This window comes from Megascapheus bottae, chromosome 26, assembly GCF_031878675.1.
Source record: "Megascapheus bottae isolate mThoBot1 chromosome 26, mThoBot2.hap1, whole genome shotgun sequence".
Lineage (NCBI taxonomy): Eukaryota > Metazoa > Chordata > Mammalia > Rodentia > Geomyidae > Megascapheus > Megascapheus bottae.
In genome coordinates, this window is record NC_143534.1 from 16,596,134 (window position 1) to 16,618,941 (window position 22,808).

A 22,808-nucleotide genomic window follows, 5' to 3' on the forward strand; every position below is an offset into this window, starting at 1 on the left:
CAAATCTTTCCTGTGATTGGTCTATGTGGTTGCTCTTTAGTCCATGTTCTTTATTGGCATTGACCTCCCCAAAAGAACTTTGCTTTTCTCTAATGAAGTGAATGTATTTTCTTAGTCTTCACAGTTCCATTATAATTTCAGTGATTCCATTAGACAAAAATCATTTACTCAGCTTGGCTAAGTGCCCAAGGCTGTGGTTTGAGCTGAAGATTCAAAGATAGCGAAGCTAATTTTATTCCTGATAGAGATTCACACAAGAATACATATCAGACCATGTGATGTAATAGCCACACATTTACGGGTCCTCACCCAAGTTAACATCCTCCGTACCACCACTGGCAAGTTAGTGCTGGGTAATAAATGAAGGCCCAGTGGTTGGTATGTAGTTTGTCCCCATCCAAACACATATTGAGGCTTTGATCTATGTGATGGTGATGTGAGGTGGTGGAGCCTTTAAGAGGCCTTTGGGTGTACAAGTGAAGGGAAGCTACATAAACTGATTGATACCCTCTCTTGGGTATCCCCCCCCACTCCAACCTTCCATCCTGCCTTAATCACCTTCCTGGAGCTTCCTTGACCTTTTTTTTTTTTTTTTTTTGGCCAGTCCTGGGCTTGAACTGAAGGCCTGAGCACTGTCCTTGGGTTTTCTCAAGGCTAGAACTCTACCACTTAAGCCACAGAACCACTTCTGGCATTTTTCTATGTATGTGGTACTGAGGAATTGAACCTGGGTCTTTGTGCATGCTAGGCAAGCACTCTATCACTATGCCAAACTCATGGCCCCTGGCACTTTCTTGTCTTTACACCACATCTTGGGACCACCCAAAATCCTAGGCAAAGTAGGGACATTGGGCAGCCTTACTCTTCCATTCCTATATATTTCTTTTAAAAAAAAAGTTCTAAGTTTATTTTGCTTAATTTTTAATTTTATTGTCAAGATGGTGTACAGAGGGATTTCTGTTACATACATAAGGTAATAGGTACATTTCTTCTTGAACATTGTTATCCCCTCCCTGGTTTTTCTCCATTTTCTCTCCCCCCAAGTCCCCCTCCCAGTTGTAAAGTTCATTTCCAAAATATTGTGTTGTGGTTTGCCCTTTGTCCTGTGTCTCACATTTTGTTGTTCCCCTTCCATTTCCTGGTGAATGGAGCAGTGTCATTCTTTCTGATGGAAGCATAGAAGTTCATTGTGTATATATACTACATTTTCTTCTTCCATTCATCTACTGAGGGGCACTGAGTTGGTTCCATATCTTAGTTAATGGTAAATAATGCAGCAATAAACACGGTTGTGCTAGCAACTTTAGTATGGCCTTGTTTGTGGTCATTTGGGTATATGCCCAGAAGTGGGATTGCTGGGTCATAGGGGAGTTCTTGTTTAGTCTTTTTTGTTGGTGGTGGTGGTAGTAGGGCTTGAACTCTGAGTGTTGTTCCTGAGCTCTTTAGCTCAAAGTTAGCATTCACTTGAGCTCAGCACCACTTCTGTTTTTTTCTGGGTATGTGGTACCGAAGAATTGAACCCAGGACTTAGTGCATGCTAGTCAAGCCCTCTATCACTAGGCCAAACTCCCAGCCCCTGTGTTTAGTCATTTGAGGAACCTCCATACTGCTTTCCACAGTGGTTGAACAAGTTTACACTACCACCAGCAATGCAGTAGTGTTCCCTTTTGGACATAACCCATCCAGCACTTGTTGTTAGTAGTCCATATATTTCATATCTAAATTCTGTAAGACAGAAAGGAAAAGAGCTGGCTGGGTCTAAAGTCTCCTCTCTAAACCAGGAGCCTTCTCTCTCTCCTTCCTTGGCCATCTACACTGACCCCTGCTGCCTGGACCAGGAAAAGCTTGGAGGCTGACTCAAGGGAGCAGCCAATCACCTTGCTCTGAAGAGGACTGGGAGCTCAGCAAGCTCCAGCACCATCAGTGGTGCTCTGGTCCACCTTCCTAGTTTATCATATGTGGAAGTCCAGTGCATGCTGGGAGGTGAAGATGTGTGTGCCATAGGGGGCAGGTTGAAAAAGTTTAGGGTTTTTGGTCATTTCATCCTTTGCATTTTTAAGAATTGAATCATGTTATGTAAATGAGGCTTTAATGCAGTGTTATTGATATTGAATTTTTCCTGCTATGGCCTCTGGTGGGCAGAGACCACACAGCCTTTGTGGCTCTGCAGTGGACAGAGATGCTATAGGTAACATTGACTTAGTGTTACAGCTCGGGGCTGATACTGCCTGCTGGTGTTGCCACTCCCTTAGTCTATGGAGGGTGCCAATAGGGGTAGAACATGGAAAACTTTATTCAAGTATCTTGCTAAAAGGTCATTGCTACTACTCTGTCTGTCCTCCCTTGTACATCCATGTGATTCTGGGTCTAGGGGTTCTTCTATCCTGGAATGTGCTTTAATTAGTTGACCCTGTTTCAACTAATTAAAGGTTTTGGAAGTGAACTAGATGTTTCAACTAGATGTTTTGGTTGTTCATTCCTAATCAGATCCCTCCTCCAAATCCTCTTCTGAGGGTCATGGGGCGGGGTGAGGGGGGAGGAGTATTAAGGAAGCTAAAAGGGGCTAGGGAGGGACATAAGCAAACAATGTCTCTTTTGCATCTGGTTTCTACTTGCTAGGCCAAAATGCTGTCCAGGGGCCCTGAGTCCTAACTAATTTATCCTTTCATTATGGAAACCCTAGCTCAATCTGTAATTAAATATTTTATTCCACTAAATCATGTCCAATTGAGAGACTGCTAAGTTTGCAAAAGCAGATGTTGCAAAAGAAAAACTAAAATCTAGAAAATGAAAACTTTTGAACTCAAGCAACATGTAGGGAACAACACAAAATTCACCTTGGTTTAAGGTCAGGGTTCTGGAGCCAGAGAATGGTTTGTAGATTCAAGTTTGTAAATTCTTGCATAGTTTGTAACTTCTCCCATGTCTCCCACCCCTCTGTTTCCGCAGTCCAAACTTGGCTCTCAAAATAAGTCCATTATTAAAACTGACTTTAATGAGCATCCCCATTGGCCTACATCTTTGCCATTTTATAAACCGAAATGCAGAACAGAAACTAAAATCACTACAAATGTGCTGAATTTCTGAAGCATGTGGCTGGTTTCAGCACTTCTGTGAGACTTTAGGCAGAACAGGCTGGTGGCTTATGCCTGGAAGCCAAGCTGATTGCCACTGAGATCTGAGGAATGTGGCCCAGAGACAACCCAGGCAGCCAAGTCTATATGACTTTTATTTCCAATTAACCAGCAAAAAAAATGAAAATGGGAGCTATGGCCCAAGTGATAGAATGTCAGGCTTGAGTGGAAAAAGCCACGCAAGAGCTCAAGCCTTAAGTTCAAGCCCCAGTACTGGTACACATTCACACATGTAGAGAGAGTGGGGAGGGGAAGGAAAAAGAAGAAAAGAAAAATGAATGTGTGGCTGGACCTTGAAAAAACTGAGTACCATGGGGGCGGGGAGTTTGGCCTAGAGGTAGAGTGCTTGCCTAGCATGCACGAAGACCTGGGTTCAATTCTGCAGTACTTCACATACATAGCAAAAAGCTAGAAGTGGTGCTGAGGCTCAAGTGGTAGAGTGCTAGCCTTGAGAAAGTCCAAGGACAGTGCTCAAGCCCTGAGCCAATCCCAGGACTGGGGAAAAAAAAAAAAAAAAAAAAAAAAAACCTGAGTATCCCAGTTCCCTGATCATTCTGATCTCTGAGCTCCAAGTGGGCACTCTGAAACCCTCAAACACCTTACCTTTCCCAGTGCCCTTGGCTTAGAGTGCCTCCAGCTCTCCTAGAAACTCTCAAACACCAGAAGCCTCTGCATCCTACCCTCCTAAGAACCTAGCTTTCTGAGTGTCCGGAGGCCTCGGATAGGTGGCTCTGGATGCTGGGTGACCCCCTGCCTGTGGGTGTGACTACTCTGACCTTTGTTCTTGGAAGAGAAATGAAAGGGCTAGCTAGTGCTTGTCACTTTTTTCCCCACTGTTTTGTCTGTCTCTCAAAATTGGTAGATATTGGCGTGGGGATACAGCTCAATGCTAACAGAAGCAAAACACTGGGTTCCCGCTTCAGCACCCTAGAAACAAAAAGGATTGTGAATCTTATGAAGCCGAGATGCGCAGAAAAGGAGGTGTGGAGACCAAACCTAAACTATATCCATTCTGGACACATCTAGTGTGTTTCAGTCTCTTTCTTGATGGAGAAGCTTATACAGACCTACATATTTCTACTACCCAAATAGGGAAAGTGAGGAAGTGGGAATTACAGAGGTAGTTGGGTGGGCAGAGGAAAGCAGAGGTCTGGGGGAGTCAGAAAGGACATCTCCCTGAACCACAAGGACCCCTGGCACTTCCTTGGCCTCTTGCTGCTGTGTTATAGGGACCTCCAAGGTCTCAGCCTACTCTAATCCTGTTTCTCACCCCTTCATCCAGTAGTCTTCTTGGCCTGGAGGTGCTGCTCTTATGCAGGTATCTACCAGGTTCTAGTAATTCCCCTTGGCCTTCTCCCCAATTCACTACCACTTTGGCCTTAGGCGGGTCCCTTACCACCAGACCCTCTCTGTTGAAAGGGCAGATAAGGGTGTCATGAGAAAGGCAATGAAGCTAATGGGGTATTTGTATTTGGAAAAGTTCTAACAGAGGTTGCCTCAAACATCCAGGAAGTCTAGAACACGTCATGGTTTGGCCTATTTGGGGATTCCAGGGATGAGCAATCTACACACTGCAAGTTCCATTTAAAAACTACCACCTAAACTGGGCACTGGTGGCTCATGCCTGTAACCTTAGTTACTCAGGAAACTAAGATCTGAGGAACAGAGGTTCAAAGCCACCCTAGGAGGCTATCTTCAGTTAGCCACCAAAATCTAAAAGTAGATCTGTGACTTAGGTGGTAGCACCAGGCTTGAGCATAAAAGCTAAGGAACAGTGCCCAAGTTCTAAGTGTTCTCCATTACTAACACACACACACACACACACACACACACACACGCACAATCACACACAAAAAAGTTGCCACCTGGCATGCAGATTGGTTTGCAGTGACCACATAGCAGGACTGTGGCCCAGATTTTAGATGTGCAGCCCAGATGGCAATTGTACACAGCTCTGTCTCCCAACTAAGGATAGATAAAAGAGCCCTGTTAGAAACAAACATCAATGGATTCTTGAACAGAAAGCATATACCCTTTAACTATTACCACATTGTATCTAGGTACAGTTTTATTTTATATGATTATAGGAGGAAATTGTGGGGAGGGTCAGGACAGTGCCTAGGCAACCAGACAGACCTGAATTTGGGGGCAGAGCTCTTGGACACCTCCTTTAGCACCCAGAGTTTTAAGGATATCATGTAGAAGTGGCTTCTCCTGTCTGCAGAGAGCAATGGAGATAAAAGTAGTTACCTGGTTTTCTCCCTCCAGATAAGATGAGTGAAAATGAATACTTCAATTAGGGAACACAGGATTGCTCAGTCCAGAGCGGTGAGAGTTGATGGATTAATTATACATGCTTTAATCAGACATAAAATTATCTTCTTGGGACAGGCATCATTGGCTCAGGCCTGTAATCCTAACTATTCAGGAGGCTGAGATCTGAGAATTGAAGCAGTCTGAACAGAAAGACTATGAGACACTTATCTACAAGTAACCAGCAAAAAGCTTTTTGAAAGTAGAGTTTTGGCTTAAGTGGAAGAGTACCAGCCTTTTGTGAGTAAAAGCTAAGTAAAAGTGTGGAGTTCTGAGATCAAACCTCACTATCATCATACACATACACATACACATACACATACACACACACACATACACATACACATACACATACACATAAATGTTCTCTTCTAGGATCATTACTGAGAAACTCCAAACAACCTTACTATACTTATTTGATTTTTGGAAAGCTGAGGATCATACAGTATTCTATGTCCTTTTCCCAGTGATTTGTATTTAAGTCTAAGATTGTCTCAGCAACCTGACATTTTGTCAAAACTAGGGTGAGAGTAGCCAGGTGCTGGTGGCTCACACCTGTAATCCTAGCTACACAGGAGGCTGAGATCCGAGGATTGCAGTTCAAAGCTAGCCCTGGCACTAAAGAACATGAGACTCTTATCTCCAATTAATCACTAGAAAATGGGAAGTGGGGCTATGGCTCAAGGGGTAGGGTGGTAGCCTTGAGCTGAAGAGCTCAGGGACAGCACTCAGACCCAGACTTCAAGCCGCATAACCGACAAAAAAAAAACAAAAACAAAAACCACGGGGGGGGGGGGAACAAAAACAAACAAAAAAATAAACTAGGGTAAGAGAGCCTACATCTCCATGTGGCAGAGAAGCCATAAAACAAAGGTTTCCCCAGCTGTTAAGCATCCTTTCTTTCTGAATTACACAAGGACATAGCAGCCTGTCTCTTGGAACCTTGATGTGTAATATACATCCCACACCAGACTCTTCTTAGACATTTTTCTTGACTTATTTTCTGCTGTTCTCAGTTATCAGTGCTTTTCAGAAGTATGTTTAAGGACTTCAGCAAGCATTCATTATTTCTTTTGTGTCCTGATGTCAAGTTATTTTAAGTTATCTTTCTCATCACCGGATATAAAAAAAAAAAAAAAACTCAACACATATCTGGTTAATTCCACTCAGTCTTGGTTGTAGCCATGTTTTCTCCTTCAAAAACATAAAGGATGTTGACATGATTTCTACTGAAGTAAACTCATGAAGTTACGTTATTCAAATTAGCCATATGGACTGGACATTTGGCTTTGTGGCAGAGTCCCTGCTTAGCAAGCCTTAAGGCTCTGATTCAAACACCAATACTACTCAACAGGAAAGCCCACTATCGGTTTAGTTTTGGAATACACTAGCTACAACTGAAAAATTACCTTTACAGTATTCTCTTATCTTACTACTTCATTGTCATTTCTTTTTAATAACTCTGTGTGTGTGTGTGTGTGTGTGTGTGTGTTTATGTTTGTGGTGCATGTGAGGTATGAATGTGTTCACTTTAAGCCATGAAACACATTCTGTGGAGCTGTTAGTGGAGGGAGGGAACCTTTCACCTTTGCCCTTTGTAGTTGAAAATCTAGCCCCCTGACGTTATTATAGCTCTCTTCATATGATGGAAGGAAAATCGCAATTCAAGTCCTTTCCTCTTTCCCAGGACACCTCAAAAGATGACACTAGAGAGATTCGATTGTGATAAAGATATTTAAAGATGGAAATCCAATGAAAAAGCACAGTGAACTGTTCATACAAAGAGTGTTTCTTCTGGAAGGAAGAGTATCTTCCCAAAAGCAGCACTAACAATAGTCATTTTCATGAAGTTCTGAGGTGTCCAGTATAGGTAGATTTAAGAATACAGCTGGCTATTGCCCAAAGAAACGATCAGAGGAAACTTCTCAGCAGGATTTGTGCTTTAGGGAACTTCATTGTACAATGGGTACCATAAATAAGGAACCTTTCAAGTGTATTCTGTTCCTGTTCTGAAGGAACAATAATAAAAATCCCAAAACATATACAGCAAATCTTTTCCCTATAGGATGACCAGAAAGTTTGAGAGAGAGTATGTTTTGAGGCTGGTTGTGTGTTACAGCCCCATCATCCCAACTAAGATGAGAAGCTTAAAATCGGTGGGTTACAGTCTAGAAGTGAGCCTGAGAAAAAAGCAAAGTAACCATTGCAGAAAAGGGCTGGGAACTTGGCTCAAGTGGTGGAGTGTCAGAAGGAGACCTTGAGTTCAAACCCTCGTACCATAAAGCTGACATTGCCTCCTGCCTATAATCTTGGCTGCTCCAGAGGCTGAAATCTGAGGATTGCCTTTCCAAGCCAGTCTGGGCAGAAAAGTCCTGGTGAGACTCTTATCCCCAATTAACCACTCAAAAAATTGGAACTAGCACGTGGCTCAAGTGCTTGAGCACAAAGAACTCAAGGACAGCACCCAGGCTCTGAGTTCACGCCTATACCCAATGAGAGAGAAACTGAGAGAGAAGGAAGGGAGGGGATTTCATGTTCCTTGATATAAATACATGTGTTATTATGATCCTTGATGATCTATGTTAATTATCTTTCTCAATATATCATTATTAAAGAGCCTTGCTTTGTGGACTATCCACCTGGAGAAGCATGGGCACATAGATAGCTGAGGAAATCTACCAGCATGAGTACTGTTATATGATTGGAACTCCTCCCATTTTCCTCAGTCTGGGGATCAGCAGATAGCACTGTCTGGATTAACAAATGGATCTTTGCTGTCTGGATCGGTAGCCAGGAAGACTGCTTTGTACAGGGCTGCTGTGGTGGATGCTAGTGGCTCCTCCGGGCCACTAAATATACTTCCTTCAGCATCTGCGGGGTTAGCTCCTGTACTGTGTCAAGTGTCAGGGGTGGGACTGATAAGAGGGAGCTCTTCCCATACAAAAACAAGAAGGCTTTTGACTGACATTGCAGTGCTCCTACGCCATCAATATGCATTAACAACCTGAAGACAAACGGCCAACAGCTATCTAAAAATCAAGATGATCTGGATCCCAGATCCTGAACACAGAAGAGTCTTTCTTCAGGAACATTTTGTATCTAAGGAAATAATGAGTCATGGGGTGTTTGCCACAGGGCACCAGCCTAGAACCTGTGTAAGATCAGTTCCTCTTTTCAGCAAAATTACCAGGTTGTTGTGTCCCAAAGTCATAGAGACCTTAAGTATTCTGCCTGGTAAACCCAATTATGTGTATTTGTGTTGCTAAGCCTTGGCTTTAGTTTTCTGGAAGTAAAGTTCACTATATCCTCTTGGATTTCAAGAAAAATCAGGTGAGGAGTCAAGGAGCCCTTTCTGCATATCACCACTCCTGTGCCTCCTCTCCTTCCCGATGAGTCTCGGCTTTGTCCTTCATAGACTTCCGCATTTTTATGTCCGAAGTGGCCAAAATATGTCCCCTAGTTATTGCCAAAACATACAGGTGACTCAAGGTCAAACTCTGGCACACAGGGCTGCTATTGTTCTGTACACATTCCTGATCTAAATCAAGGTAAAACTTGGCCTGGATGGGCCTGAAATTGGGTCAGGGTATGGCCAAGAGGCTGCTGCTTCCCTCAGATGATGCGGGCTCTCAGTATTAGAACACTACACTCTTCCTACCAGTGACTTCCATTGAGATCTCTGAAACCACAGGGCCAAAGTTGCCTAGATTATTTTCCCATCCTTTTCTGTGAACATTGTGCCTCCTATTTTTCACTTTCTGGGAAATTTGCCAGTTTTTCAAGGACTGGGTAAAGAACAAAATAAATATTTGTAGGTGGTTTAAAAGGAGAGTAAATATGTTAGATGTTAAGTCTGCCTATCCAGAAGGAAAAAAATGCATTTTAATTGCTTTTCAGAGGTTTTAAAGTAATTAACTGGAGAGATTCAGAACGTTGAAGTTACTAGGGGTGTGTGTGTGTGTGTGTGTGTGTGTGTTCAAGATGGGAGGTAGAGTGGGGGAGGGGAGGAGTCAGAAAATAAAGGAGAGTTAGTGAAAACTTAAAAAGAAATCCAAGCAAAGGGACTGAAACCCACTGTGTGGAAATCGTAAAACCTCTTCTTAGATGTCAGGGGTCCCTAAAAAGTTAGTGAAGGGGGAGGAGGTAGGGGGAGTTTTTATTTGACACCATTCAGAAGATTTTTGCTGTTGTTCTTTAAAAACAAAACACAACAACATTTAAAAAGGAATTTCTCTTAACTTGAAGGTTCTGCAGCGTGCTCTTCTGAATAGGTAGATGGGCGGCTCTTTTCTGCTTCTGAAATGAAAGAGGGCAGGGCCCTGGCTTGCTGCAAAAGTTCCTGTCCCTAATCATGTGTGAAGTGTTTTCCTTCCTTGCTGGGTTCCCAGGGAGGAAAATGCGGTAACCGGGGAGGGAAGCAGGCCGGCCGGGTCCCGGCTAGGACGGGCCTGTCACCTGTTGGGGCCTCGCAGCGAGCGCGCGCCAAGCCGTGCGCGGAGGACGGCCGGGGCGCAGGGACAGCCGCCACCTCTAGGGCCGATCGGTGGGTGGGCGGACAGACCGAGGGACAGAAGGACGGCGGGACTGGGACGAGCAAGGCCCCAGCTTAGGAATGCAGTTTTCTCCAGCAAGGGAGACTTTGCCCCGGAGTGGTTGAATAGTTCGGGGTGGGGTTTACAGGGTCCCCTCCTCCCCACTCCTCCCTTCCCATCCCCTCCTCCCCACCTCTACTCCCCCTGGCCCCTTCCAGGCGCTTTCTGGGAGCTTTCAGAACTGTGTTCTGAAGTTTCCAAAGACAGACAGAAGAGCCTGGGCGGCCGGCAGGGACAATGGAAGAAAATGAAAGCCAGAAATGTGAGCCGAGCCTGCCTTCCCCCGCAGACAGCAGAGCGATTCAGGGTGAGTAACTGAGCCATTCAGAGCTGGACTTAGAGGGACGCGTGTCCCTTCCTGCATGGCTTTGCTTTTTATAATCTAGTGATCAGGCGCTTGGCACAAGCAAAAAACAAAACAAAACAACAACAAAAAGTCTCTTTCTTGGAGGTAGTGCGTTTCCCAAACTGAGTGGGAAGCTGAGATTTCTTGGACTTCACTGTATCTCTGGAAAGATTTTAAGTAGCAAAAGAGATGGGTGTTGGCACATTTGTAGCCGGCAGTGTGTGCGCTATCTCTGGTCTATGACAAATAAAGCCCTAAGCGGCTTCTTAATAACTTTCCCTCCCATGCAGGCTGAGCTGAGCGCTGAAGGACTGGTTTGGGTGAAACTGTGTCTGCAAAGTAGCTTTTCCATTCATTGGGTTGGGGAGTTTAACGAGAGTTGCAGTTTTGCAGATTTTCTTTTCTTTCTTCTTTTTTTTTTAGTTAGATCACAGTTTAGAGATGTTTTATTTTTTGAGATTAGAATAGTTTGAATTATCTGGTCGTCTGTGGGGTAGATGGGTTTTCATTCAAAACTTTTAGCATTTAGGAGGCAACTTCAGTACTGTTTTCTCCAGGCAGTTTCCTTTTCATTGTGTGTTTATAATAGACTTGTCTTTTCCGTAGGGAATTTCCAGAAGCTTAAGTTGTTCCAAAGAAATTGTGCAAGGAGGGGGTGGGGGCGAGGGGGATGCTCTGCCCCTGAAGGGTCTGACATTTGGGATGCCATAGTCTAGAATGGGATCCATACAGGATGGGCAGAATGTTCGCCCACTGCTGCTTCTTCAACAGGGAGGGTCTCCCTATTCTCCCCATCCTCTCCCAGGTTCAGCCAGGGGCCAGCTAGTAACACAAAGATGTGCAGAAGTGCAAGGCTGTATGTGGGAGTGAGGATTGTGCCCAAGGGAAAAGGTGTGTGTGTGTGTGTGTGTGTGTGTGTGTGTGTGTGTGTGTGTGAATGCAAAAAGGGAAGTAGCACATGACTCATGAAAATGCAAGCCTAAGCCAGAAAGTACCAGGATGAGTGAGAAATCCCCAGTCAAACTCAGGAAAGCTGAAGCTTCCTAACCATAGAAAAGACACTGTGTCTGTTTGTCTATCTGTTTTTGAAAGCAGAGCACTTTTTGAGGGTCCCCAGGGTCTGTGGAATCCAGGAAATAATAAGCACCCCTTCCATACAGACCATAGGGCCCCTCTCCTTTGATGAGTGAGACCAGGTCATACTGCAGGAATTCAACTACTGGGGACTGCCCTGAAAGAAATAACCCAGATTCTAGAGGGAGCAGTTAGAATAGGAGCAATTTAAGAAATGACTTTCAAACAACCAGAGCAATTCATTGATTTTCCTTCACTTATTTATTCATTTAAAGAATACTGAGCTTCTTGTTGCTCTGAGCTATTAAGGGATACAGCAATTTGAAGAATCAGACTTCAGAAATACTTGCTTTTATTCTGTATTAATATTCTAAGGACCAGATTGAGGTGGAACAGTAGAAGCCAACAATATACAAATAAATAAAATCAAGCAATGAGTTGGTTGCTCATACTTGTAATTATAGCTACACAGGACGCTGAGATTTGAGGATTGTGGTTCAAAGCCAGCCCAGGCAGAAAAGTTCATGAAACTCTTGACTCCAACTAACCAGCAAAAAGCTGGCAGGGGTGCTGTGGCTCAAGTGGTAGAGTGCCAGCACTGAGCAAGAAGTTCAAGTGGAAGGCCCTGAATTCAAGATTTAGTATCAATACAAATACAAATATAAATAAAAATAAAACAAACAAAATACAGAGCACATTAGGTTGCAGAGATGCCAGATTAATCAACTCAAAATACTAATTTTGATTTGAATTTCAAATAAATTGTTTAGCATAAATATAATCACAAATATTCCTATACCAGAAATTAACATTTTAATTGATATCATATATATATATGAAAAGATGGGAGGTGGGAGGAGGCCAAGTGTCAGGTTTGTGAATTTGGGCTTTTATTTCAAGAGAGATAAGGAGCTGCTAGTAGGGACTTGTCTTTAATTATAATTAATTAATTGTGCACTAGTAATAGAACCTAGAGCCTCACCTATGTTTGGTGAGGGCCCTACTACTAAGCTACATCTTGAGCACTTGAGCTTGTCTTCTGAAAGATGATTCTGGATTACAGGGGATGCATAACCAAGAGGGGCTGTGGGATGGTCAAGGAGGCCCTTTTGGAAGGTTTTTGAAGAAAACCAGGCAGGGGACAGAGCTAGTTTGGGCCAGATGGTGATTAGCCAATTTGGACAAGTCATCAGTTTCTAGATGTATGTGGAAAAGTAAAGTCCAAAGAATTAGCTACCCAGGTCTTGGTGACTTATACCTGTAATCTTAGCTACTCAACAGGCTGAGATCTGAGGATCACAGTTCAAAGCCAGCCTGAGCAGGAAATTGTGAGACTCTTATATCTTAGCTACTAAAAAGGCCAGAAGTGAAGTTGTGGCTCGAGTGATAGAGTGCTAGCCTTGAATACAAAAGCTTAGGGACAGCACCCAGGCCCTGACTTTAAGCCCAGAACTAGCAGGAGAAAATAAAAGAATTTGTTAAAAGACTTAGTATGAGGGGCTGCAAATGTGGTTTAGTGGTAGAGTGATTACATAAAGTGCATGAAGCCCTGGGTTCAATCCCCTGATACCACATAAGTAAACTTTGAAAAAAAAAAAGATTGAGTATGAGATATATGAGAAAAAGAAGGGCCAGAGATAATTTGTTTTTTGTTTTATCTTGATCCAAAAGGATGGAAGATTGGAAAGCATTTCAGAGTAGTAGATGATGTTTTGCCTGTATGAATCTTGAGAAGTTCATCAGGTCAAGAGATGTTGACTTTAATTTGGATGTTGATGACTGGTGTTGAAAAAGTCTAGGGACTATGAGAAATGTGCTAAGACTGGATCTGAGTACAGAAGGGCAAGCCTGAGGAATGTACCTGGGACACACCAGCACTGAGAGGTCAAGGCGATTGGGATGGGGTGACTAGAAAGATTACAAAAGACTCCCAGTTAGAGTTGTACAATCCTGCCCTGGGTGAATATGATGCTTCAAGGAAAGGCTTCATTCTGGTCAGCCTGAAGTCAGAAAGGGAGGTCAGCATCCATGACGCCAGTATCACCCATAATGCTTCATGTCTATAAGTCCGACTGTTCTCCCCCATGCATGTATTTCACTCAATCACAGTGTAGTATTCCAAGGAAAGGACCACCCCTCATTCACCCTTGCACTCCCAGCACCTTACAGGGCACCAGGCATGGAGAAGGCACTCCACAAAAACATTGGATGAATGAAAAGCGAATATACTTTGAGTTAGTTGACCTACTATAGATAAGGAGAGGGGAGAACCCTGGAGAGGGAAAGAGAACAGTATGAATAATTTCACTGAGCAACAGTTGTCATCCAGAGCTGTTTGAGCCAGCTGGTATGTGTGACTCCCCACGAAGAGTTCTAATCTGTAAGAGTTTCATGGCTAGTTTGTAAATAACCACAGAAGTGTATCACTGAGTGTATTGTGCTGAATAGGCGCTTGGCAATTATGGGTGGAATTGGAATCTCTCTCCTGTTCCCTTTCAAGGCCTTGGGCCCCTGAGTGGGGTTCTGGGGAAGCAGCCTCCCTTGGGATGCTTCTGTCTGCCCACTGCAGCCCTTGAGTGAGGATTTTTGCCCTGGCCACCAAGGTCTTGAAAGCTCTGTACAGGTGGTTGTCCAGCTGCCTGCTTCCCCATGCCGTCTGGTGGCCTCCCAGCCAAGAGAATGACAGACATGCAGGTCTGTGCTCTAAAATAGCTTCATCCTTTTCTGTCCCCTTGTCCTGTCTCATTTGCCAAAGCACTTGTCACCACCCGACATTTAGATTGCACATTATTTGTTTGTAGTCTGCTTCTGATTATTAAGTAGACTTCTCCATGATGAGAGGAATTTGTTTTGTTTTGTTGGAGACAGATTCTCACTCCCAAGCTAGCCTGGAACCTTATGTAACACAAGCAAGCTTTGTCTCAGTCCTCCTGCCTGTGTTCCTTCCACTTTCCCCTTCCCTTCCCTTTCCAGCCCCTCTCCCTCTCCCCGTTCTCTTTCCCCTTCCCTTTCCCCTCTTTCCAGTACTGAGGTTTGTACTTAGGGCTTGAAGTTCTCTACTTTATCCACTTATAGCTAGCCTTTTACCACCTGACCCATACCTCTAGTTTCAGGGGGATTTTGCTTCTTAATTGGAGATAAAAACCTCAAAAGTGTGTCTGCTCTAGCTGATTTCAAGTCAAGAGATGTCAGCCTCCTGAATAGCTAAGATTATAGGTGTGAGCCACCAGCTCCTGGTAGCTCTGTACTTCTCGAGTGCTGTGATTAGAGGCATATACTACCACAACCAGAGTAGTCAACCTTGATCATAATTCCACTATTATGTCTCCTAACTCTTTCTGTGGATGGGGCAGGCACTCCAAAAATATCTATGTGAATGAATGAATGAATCAATCAATCCATCAACTTTAATCAATATTTGCCACAAGAATGCTTTTCTGGGTAAGAGCAAGACTTCTGTTTTATTTAAGCTGTATACTAGGGATTGTTTCCATTTCCAATTTCAGTTTTTAAGCGGAGAGGGATGTAAGTGTTTTGTTTCATTTATAATTTCCATACCAGTTTGTCTCTGGTGGTGCTCTTTACAATCGTGTCAAAGGAGCTGAAAAGAGAGCCTGTGAGCATCTAAATGAGTATGTTTCTTACACCACAATGAGTTGTAACAACACACTAATTTTGGTGCCTTTGCATGGTCAGGGTTAATGTATTGTGCAAACCCAATGAAGTGTTATGTTCCTGCCTTGATGGGCTCCCAGGCTCCTTCTGTCTGGTGTCTCCATCCCTCAGAAGGCTTCCTTCTACTGAATTCTTTGCATTCAGTTAGCCAAAGAGTAAAGGGAGAGAATGTGGAAGATTATTCAGGAGGTCTGGGAACTAAAGGTGTCTCATATTACTTCTGCTCATGTAACTTGGACTAGAGGTAGTCTAAGGTCCTGTGAGGTGAAGGAACTGGGGAGTACAGACTTCCTGTGTGAGGTGCAGGAGAATATGATGATTTAGATGCATATACTACAGCTACCATGGTTAGCCCAGAGTGGCTGAACAGCCAGACAAAACCATATCTCCCCTTAAGCAAGAACATCTCTAACCTGCTTCAGACACTACATCTTCCTCCCAGCCACCAGGGCGTCTTTCTAAGGACTTCTTTATCCCCACAGTATTACCTCAAAGTGTAATCTGCACCCAGTGATAGGGCATACTTAGCCTATACAAGGCTGTGAGCTTACTCTCCACCACCATTAAAATAGAATTAAAATAAGGGATCTTCAGGATGTGCTTGCATGATCACTGGCTTTCAGTAGGTGTGGGATGTGTGAATCAAACAAAGCCATGGGTCAGCTGATCCAGCCAGAGTAACTTGAGTAAAGAAGCCAATTTCTGCGGTTCCTACACTTTCCTGTCTGCATAGCTTGCCATATGGGTATCTTCTTTTGGATGTCCAGGTTCCCATAATCCTCTGCTTATTTGGTGCCCCTTCCCTCTACTCCCCTCTTCCATGCCCCTTCCCCCCTGCACCTTTATTTTCCAGAGTCCTTTGGAAAGCTGAGGAATGTCTTACCAGCCTTTCTGCTTTTTCCTCCCCTCGTGGGCTCTGGGGAATGTCTAAGGGATTGTTTTCCATTTTCATCTCCTGTTTGCTCTCTGCCCCTCTCCACATGACCTCCTAGGAAGGCTGTAGGGCTCTGCAGAGATTGGGAGGGGCAGGAAGAGGAAACAGAGCCCCTTTCTCATCTCTCAAGCCTTGCCTTCATGGTCCAGCTTATTTTGTGAGACCAGGATTCTCAGAATAGCAAAGAGCAAGACACACCCATATTTAAATATTAGTACCCAGAATGCATTTCAAACAAGAAATAGAATTATATTTCTGTTTGGAAGACTTGGATTCTCCACACTTGAGCTTTTCTCTATTCCTGTGAATGAATGAAGAACTGGTGGGACTTGGATCTCTGACTCCATGGCTGTGGAATCGTGACAACATGTCCTTTGTCCATTCTGTCTCTTATTTGTGATCCTGCTTGTTTTTTCTCCTTAGCTAAGAGGCCACATTTTTTCCCCCTTCCCCCCTCAGTGGCAAATTTGGTAGGTTTGTGACTTCTTGCACAGGTGTGGGGGTTGACAGAAGCAAAGGAAGAAACTGACTGGCAAGGAGATGATAGTGGTGATGGTATTGTGGGGACCAGAAGTGTTGGTTGTTGGTGCTGGTGAAAGTGGAGCAGGTGCCTGGTGGTGGGACCTGAGGCAGATGGGGACTGCAAACTTCCAGTCCTGTTAACTATTGCTGCTGTCTTTGCTTTCCTCCAAATCACATGAAGCCTTGTTAAGCATCTAGTGACATTTTAGAAAAAAAAAAAAAAAGACCCAGAACACAGAGAAAAAGGACAAAAGCAATGGAAGATTGATGAGCTAAGTGTTAGGAGATAAGAATGAAGGTTTAGAATACAGCAGTTTGGGGTGATCCAAAGGTTAATGTTGATACAAGAGTGACAGTGACCTCCAAGATTTCCTCCCCCTTTTTTATTGTCGGGGTAGTGTATAAAGGGTCCGCCCCCTTTATTTAAAGATCTTTTCCCAGTTTATATTAAGGAAGAAAATGGGAAGCCTTTTATGGTCTCCAAGAGAGAACTGTTCAGGCTGTCTCTGCCTCATATGTTCAGAATAGCTCCTAGGCTTTAGGCAGGAGACATTATAGTTAGGAAGAATGCAACTTTCCACCAGCTGGGATTGTGTAGTTTGAACTTTTCTATAGGAGCATGTGAGGATGTGTGTGTTATGTCCATGTAAAAAATTGCCAGATTCTAGTCTGTTCAGTAACCTGGCTGTCCTAGATAACTGAAATAAAAGTACATTATTTTAATATGTCAAAGTAATCTTAAAAACCCACTTAAGCTTGGAACCAGTGGCTCACTGGTTCCTGTATTTCTAGCTACTCAGGAGCCTGAGTAGCCAGCTTTGGGACAGAAAAGTCCACAAGTCCATCTCTTATTAGCCAGAAAAATGAAAAGCTGGAGGTGTGGCTAAGGATAGAGCATCCATGGGGTGACTTCAGTACGGGGAGGGGGAGAGATCAACAATGTTAAATCAAGTATGTAACTATTTTAGCTAATATAAAAATGCATGTATGGTATAGTAGGACGCTAAATGAAAGGACCTCTAGGATATAGAAACATAAGCCATATAATGAATGATTGTTGTTCTTAATGTACTATGTTATCTCTCATATCTTTTGCTGTCCCTTGGTTATCTCATATTGTTACAGTATCTCACTTTGTTACCTGATATATCAGATATATTTGTATTTAGTTATTTGAAATTGGATAGGGAAGGGGGGAAAACAAGATGAGGGGTGGAGGTGGGGGGGAGGGAAATGGGGACCAAGACATATGAAAGGGTATCAATGTATGGGAATTAATGCACCATCTATCTGGCAAATATCAGGTAACCCTTCTATTAATTAGAATAAAAAATATATGAAAAAAATGCATGTATGGGGGCCAGGAGTTTGGCCTAGTGGTAAGAGTGCTTGCCTAGCATACTCAAAGACCTGGGTTGGATTTCTTGGCACCATGTACATAGAAAAAGCCAGAAGTGGTGCTGTGGCTCAAGCAGTAGAGCACTAGGCCTTGAGAAAGCTCAAGAACAGTGTTCAGGCCTTGAGTTCAAGCCCTGGGACTGGCAAAAAAAAACAATTAACAATGCATGTATGGCCAGAAGCCAGTGGCTCATACCTATAATCCTAGTTACTCAGGAGGCTGAGATCTGAGGATCGAAGTTCAAAGCCAGCCCAGGCAAAAAAAGGACCCGTGAGACTCTTTAACCACTCAAAAACCAAAGGTGGTGCTTTGGCTCAAAGCAATAGAGCACTAGCCTTAAGCTGAGGCGCTCAGGGACAACACCTAGTTCCTGAGTTCAAGCGCCAGATAAAACAATTCTTTAAAAAATGCATGTATGACACAAATTCAAAAAAGACAGTTAAATCTCTTCATATCGCTCATGTATTTATCAATGCTAGATTCAGCTTTTTCTACATTTAGCTTTGTTTATTGAATTTATTTTTGGGCAGTGGACTCAGCAGCGAGCTCCACCCTCAGCTCTGTCTCTTACTTCATGCACTCCATTTTGTTACTTCTGTACCTTGCAGAAGAAAAATCATTCCATGATTACAAGAGTAAACTACCAGTACCCAACTTTCTTCTACCCTCTTCGCCTTGCTGCTGAAATGCTCAACAGTAGAAGTATTCACTACCATAGCTGTGTTTTTCCTCCCTTTCTTCATCTGTGTCTGATGGAGATGCTATAATTAGAGAAGTAATGAGAAGTGAAGGGTAAACAAGAATGTCTCCCAGAATACACAGCAAGTTTTGGAAAAGTGGATCAGGAAACCAGCCTGTGATGAACCTATTTCTATGCCTAACCAAAGGGAGTCTCAACCTAGAGTCCTAGATGCTGACATTTCTAGAAAAGAACAAGGAAAGTGTGTTAGTACCTTGGCTCTTAGGGCTAGTTCATGCCGAAACTCTGGGCGCCTGTTATTTTATAGAACTGCTGTCAAGTTTGAAATCTCTGTTTATCTGAGATGCAGATGAACTCAAGTGTCATATAAAAAGATATATTCTTGGCAATTGAGCTGTTATTGGAAGCTTACTACTTTAAAAAGAAAGAAAGAAATTTAGAATAGATTCAAAGCCTTTAGGGGTGGAAAGCCCTTGGCATCTCTACCACTAACTAGTTCAGTCATCTCCATTTTATTAATGAAGAAAGATGAATTAGAGAGAGGTCAAATTTGTGTGACCTTCTGAATATTGGATGAAAGCCAGGACTCACAAGACCCAGCTTTTTGGGGACTTCATGGGACAGGGACACATTATTCTACCTTCTCTGACCAAAGTCTATCCAACTTCAAAGTGGTTGTCCAGTGTTCTTTACTTTCTCCCTCTAGCCTGGCACTTCAAAGATGTAACTAACTTCCTGTTCTCAGTTAACTGGAATAGTCTCATTGGACAGCTCATCTAGTGTATAGCTCGGATCCCAGCTATTCAAAGGGGAAATGGGGGCAGGAGGAATCAGATAGTTTGAGGCCAACATTGACCACAATAGTGAGAAAGAGCAGAGACAGAGACAGATGGACAGACAGAGAATTCTCAAAGTCCTTTTTGTTTAAGCACCAACCTTGTGCATCATTCATGATCTAAGGAGAAACTCACTTGGAGACTGCTAGCTATTCACAGCTGTCAAGACATTATAGCTACTTCCTTTGTGTGCTTTAAATGAAGTCCACTTGAAGTGGAATGTGCCTAAGCCTTTACTTCATACCCATCATTTACCTCTCCCTCTTTGGCACATACTAATGGAGAAGGAATCCGTGAGTGGTTCCCATCTATCTGTCTATCTGACTCCTGTACAGGATGGCGATTGAACATATGTTCAGAAACCACCTTCAGCTGGGTGCGGTGGCTCACGCCTATAATCCTAGCTACTCAGGAGGCTGAGATCTGAGAACTGCGATTCAGAACCAGCCCAGGCACTAAAGACCATGAGACTCTTACCTCCAATTAATCACTAGAAAATGGGAAGTAGGGCTGTGGCTGAATGGGTAGGGCAGTAGTCTTGAGCTGAAGAGCTCGGGGACAACCCCAAGGACAAGCCCCATGACCCACAAAAATAAGAAAGAAAGAAAGAAAGAAAGAAAGAAAGAGAGAGAGAGAGAGAGAGAGAGAGAGAGAGAGAGAGAGAGACAGAAAGATTATAAAGTTATATAAAAGCATATTACTAAGATGAAGCTGTAATTAAAAATACAGAATACTAAGAATCACTGCCGTTAACTTTGTTATGATTACAGACAAGGGTAAAGAGTTACCTAATTGCCTACAAACAACTTGTTCTTGTTTGGAATAAATGTAGGGAAAGGACAGTCAGAAATAGCTAAGAATTTGCCACAACATCTTTTATTTCTAAAGTATAATTTTTAATATTTCTTCTAATTGTGGATATTTTTTTCTCCTCGTTACCAAAAAGAAAAAAGAAGGAAGGAAAGGAAGCAAAAACAGGAGGAAGAAATTAAGAACAGAAAGGAAGAAAGGGAAAAAAGGTCATTGGTGTTCTATAACTGTGACTTCTTGGTGAAATCATTAATTGTGGATTCTATGTGTTTCATCTTGCAGAACATGACAAAGGCAATCTACAGGTAACCTCACTGGAAGATGCAGAATGCCGAAGGACAAAAGAACGTCTTTCTAATGGAAATAACCGAGCTTCAACTTCCAAATCTGCTCGAAATATCCCAAGGAGACATACTCTAGGTGGACCCCGAAGTTCCAAAGAAATACTGGGCATGCAAACATCTGAGATGGATAGAAAGAGAGAAGCTTTCCTAGAGCATCTGAAGCAGAAGTATCCCCATCACGCCACTGCCATCATGGGTCACCAAGAGAGACTACGAGACCAGGTATGACGAAGGTGCCTTTTCTGCTTTCATAGCTCATTCTTTCACCAACAGAAGGGAAAGAGAAGTAACCTCTGGCTTGGCAGGACTAAATTGTTTTTTGTTTTTGTTTTTATTTTGTACTAGAATTGGGTCTTGAACTCGGAGATCTCACTTAGCTTTTTTACTCAAGGCAACTATTCTACTTGAGCCACACAGCTCCATATCAGGCTTTTTGCTGGTTAATTGGAGACTTTTGTGCTTGGACTGCCTTTGAGCCTCAGTCCTCAGATCTCAGCCTCCTGAATACCTAGGACTGTCATAGGTATGAGCCACTAGTGCTCAACATTCTCGATACTCATCTCCAATTAGCTAGCAAAAAGATGAAGAAATGAATGCCCCAATCCAGAAACCTATTATTAGGGCAAAACAGAGTCTCCAAGGATAGACTTGTGCTAATCACTTCCTTACACTGACCTGGGGCTTTCGATTCTGCCCATTTTCTCCCCTGCCGAAATGTGTTCCTTTCCACTGTCTCCAGCTACCTGTTTTCTCTGCATATCTTGACAACTACATGGATATCACCCCACTATGCCTCAGGTTGTTTTTGTTACCTTTCTAGTGACCCAGAAAGTTTAGGGGTCACAGGAGTGTGACCTCACTGTCATATCATCAGATTGCCCTGTGAATTTAAGGAAGCTAGTCTAGTAGCTGGGGGCACTTAGCCTTTTTAGGCCCTGGGTGAGGAGGAACTGGGGGACCAGTAATTCTTGTTTTCCACACTTGTAGCCAGAGAGACTTGCTCAGGGCTTTTAGTCTGGTAAAAAAGTCTTTATCTTGGAAAGGAGAACAGAGGTTCAAAGTGAGAGAGCACTAGCTTTGAGCACAAAAGTTCAGGAACAGCATCAGGCTCAGAGCTGAAGCCCTATGACTGACAAAAAAAATAAATTAAAAAACAAACAAACAAACAAACAAACCTTTATGTTTCTGATGGACTCTACAGACGTTATCAGATTGTCAAAAGCTTTAAGTTTGTTTTTTGATCACCCTGCCAAGGGCTGTGGAATCTCAGGGAAGGCTACTTCCTTAGTAATTAGGAAAAGAAAGGTTATCTTTGTAGTTTAAGCAAGCACAGAAAATGCTAGTCCTTTCTGTTGACTGTGGGTAGGTCACTGTGGACTTTAGCCCTGAGTTCTATGTCTTTTTCTGTCATTTTCTTGGGGAATACTACATTTTGTCCTTATCTGTTCAGATGAAGGAAATTCATACTCAGTACACAATTTGCCAAGAAAATGTTAGGATTTCCCAGATGCCAGTGGATAGTGGAGAGACTGAGATCTGAGGATCACATAGTTCGAAGCCAGTTGTGCAGGAAAGTCTCTGATACGCTAGTCAGCACAGAGCTGAATGTGGAGCTAGGCTTCAGTTGTTACAGCACTAAGGGACAATGTCCAGGCCCTGAGTTAAAGCCCAGTACCAGCACAAATAAAATAAATAAAATAAGACAATTTTTTAACAACAAACAAAATGGACATTAGGATTTTAACTAAGGTAAGGCTAACTTAGACTGCTTGCTTATTTTATTCTTCTTCAAGCTGAAGGTCATGGCTTCTAAATTTAAGCAGTGTAGTGCAATACATAGGTTAAGAATGTGGGAACTGTGTAAGGGTGGAAAAAAAACTAAGAAAATTATATCTCTATATATTTATATACATATATATATATACATATATGTGTGTGTGTGTGTGTGTGTGTGTGTGTGTGTGTGTGTGTGTGTGTATGTGCTAGTCCCAGGGCTTTAACTCAGGGCCTGGGCACTGTCCTTGGGCTTTCTCAAGGCCTAGTGCTCTGCCACTTGAGCCACAGCACCACTTGCAGCTTTTTCTATGTATATGGTACCAAGGAGTCAAACCCAGGTCTTCATGGATGCT

General features: G+C 43.1%; 1 protein-coding gene across 1 annotated transcript in view; it reads left to right on the plus strand.

Annotated features, from left to right (window-relative positions):
* The first annotated feature begins 9,925 nt into the window (after window positions 1–9,925).
* Kiaa1217 (KIAA1217 ortholog) overlaps window positions 9,926–22,808 on the plus strand; it is a 241,203-nt gene continuing 228,320 nt past the window's right edge. Inside the window, exons 1-2 of the mRNA XM_090319023.1 lie at window positions 9,926–10,346; window positions 20,618–20,901. Coding sequence (XP_090175149.1) covers window positions 10,277–10,346; window positions 20,618–20,901 — 354 coding nt within the window. The 5' untranslated portion in view covers window positions 9,926–10,276. The remainder of the gene's footprint in view (window positions 10,347–20,617; window positions 20,902–22,808) is intronic.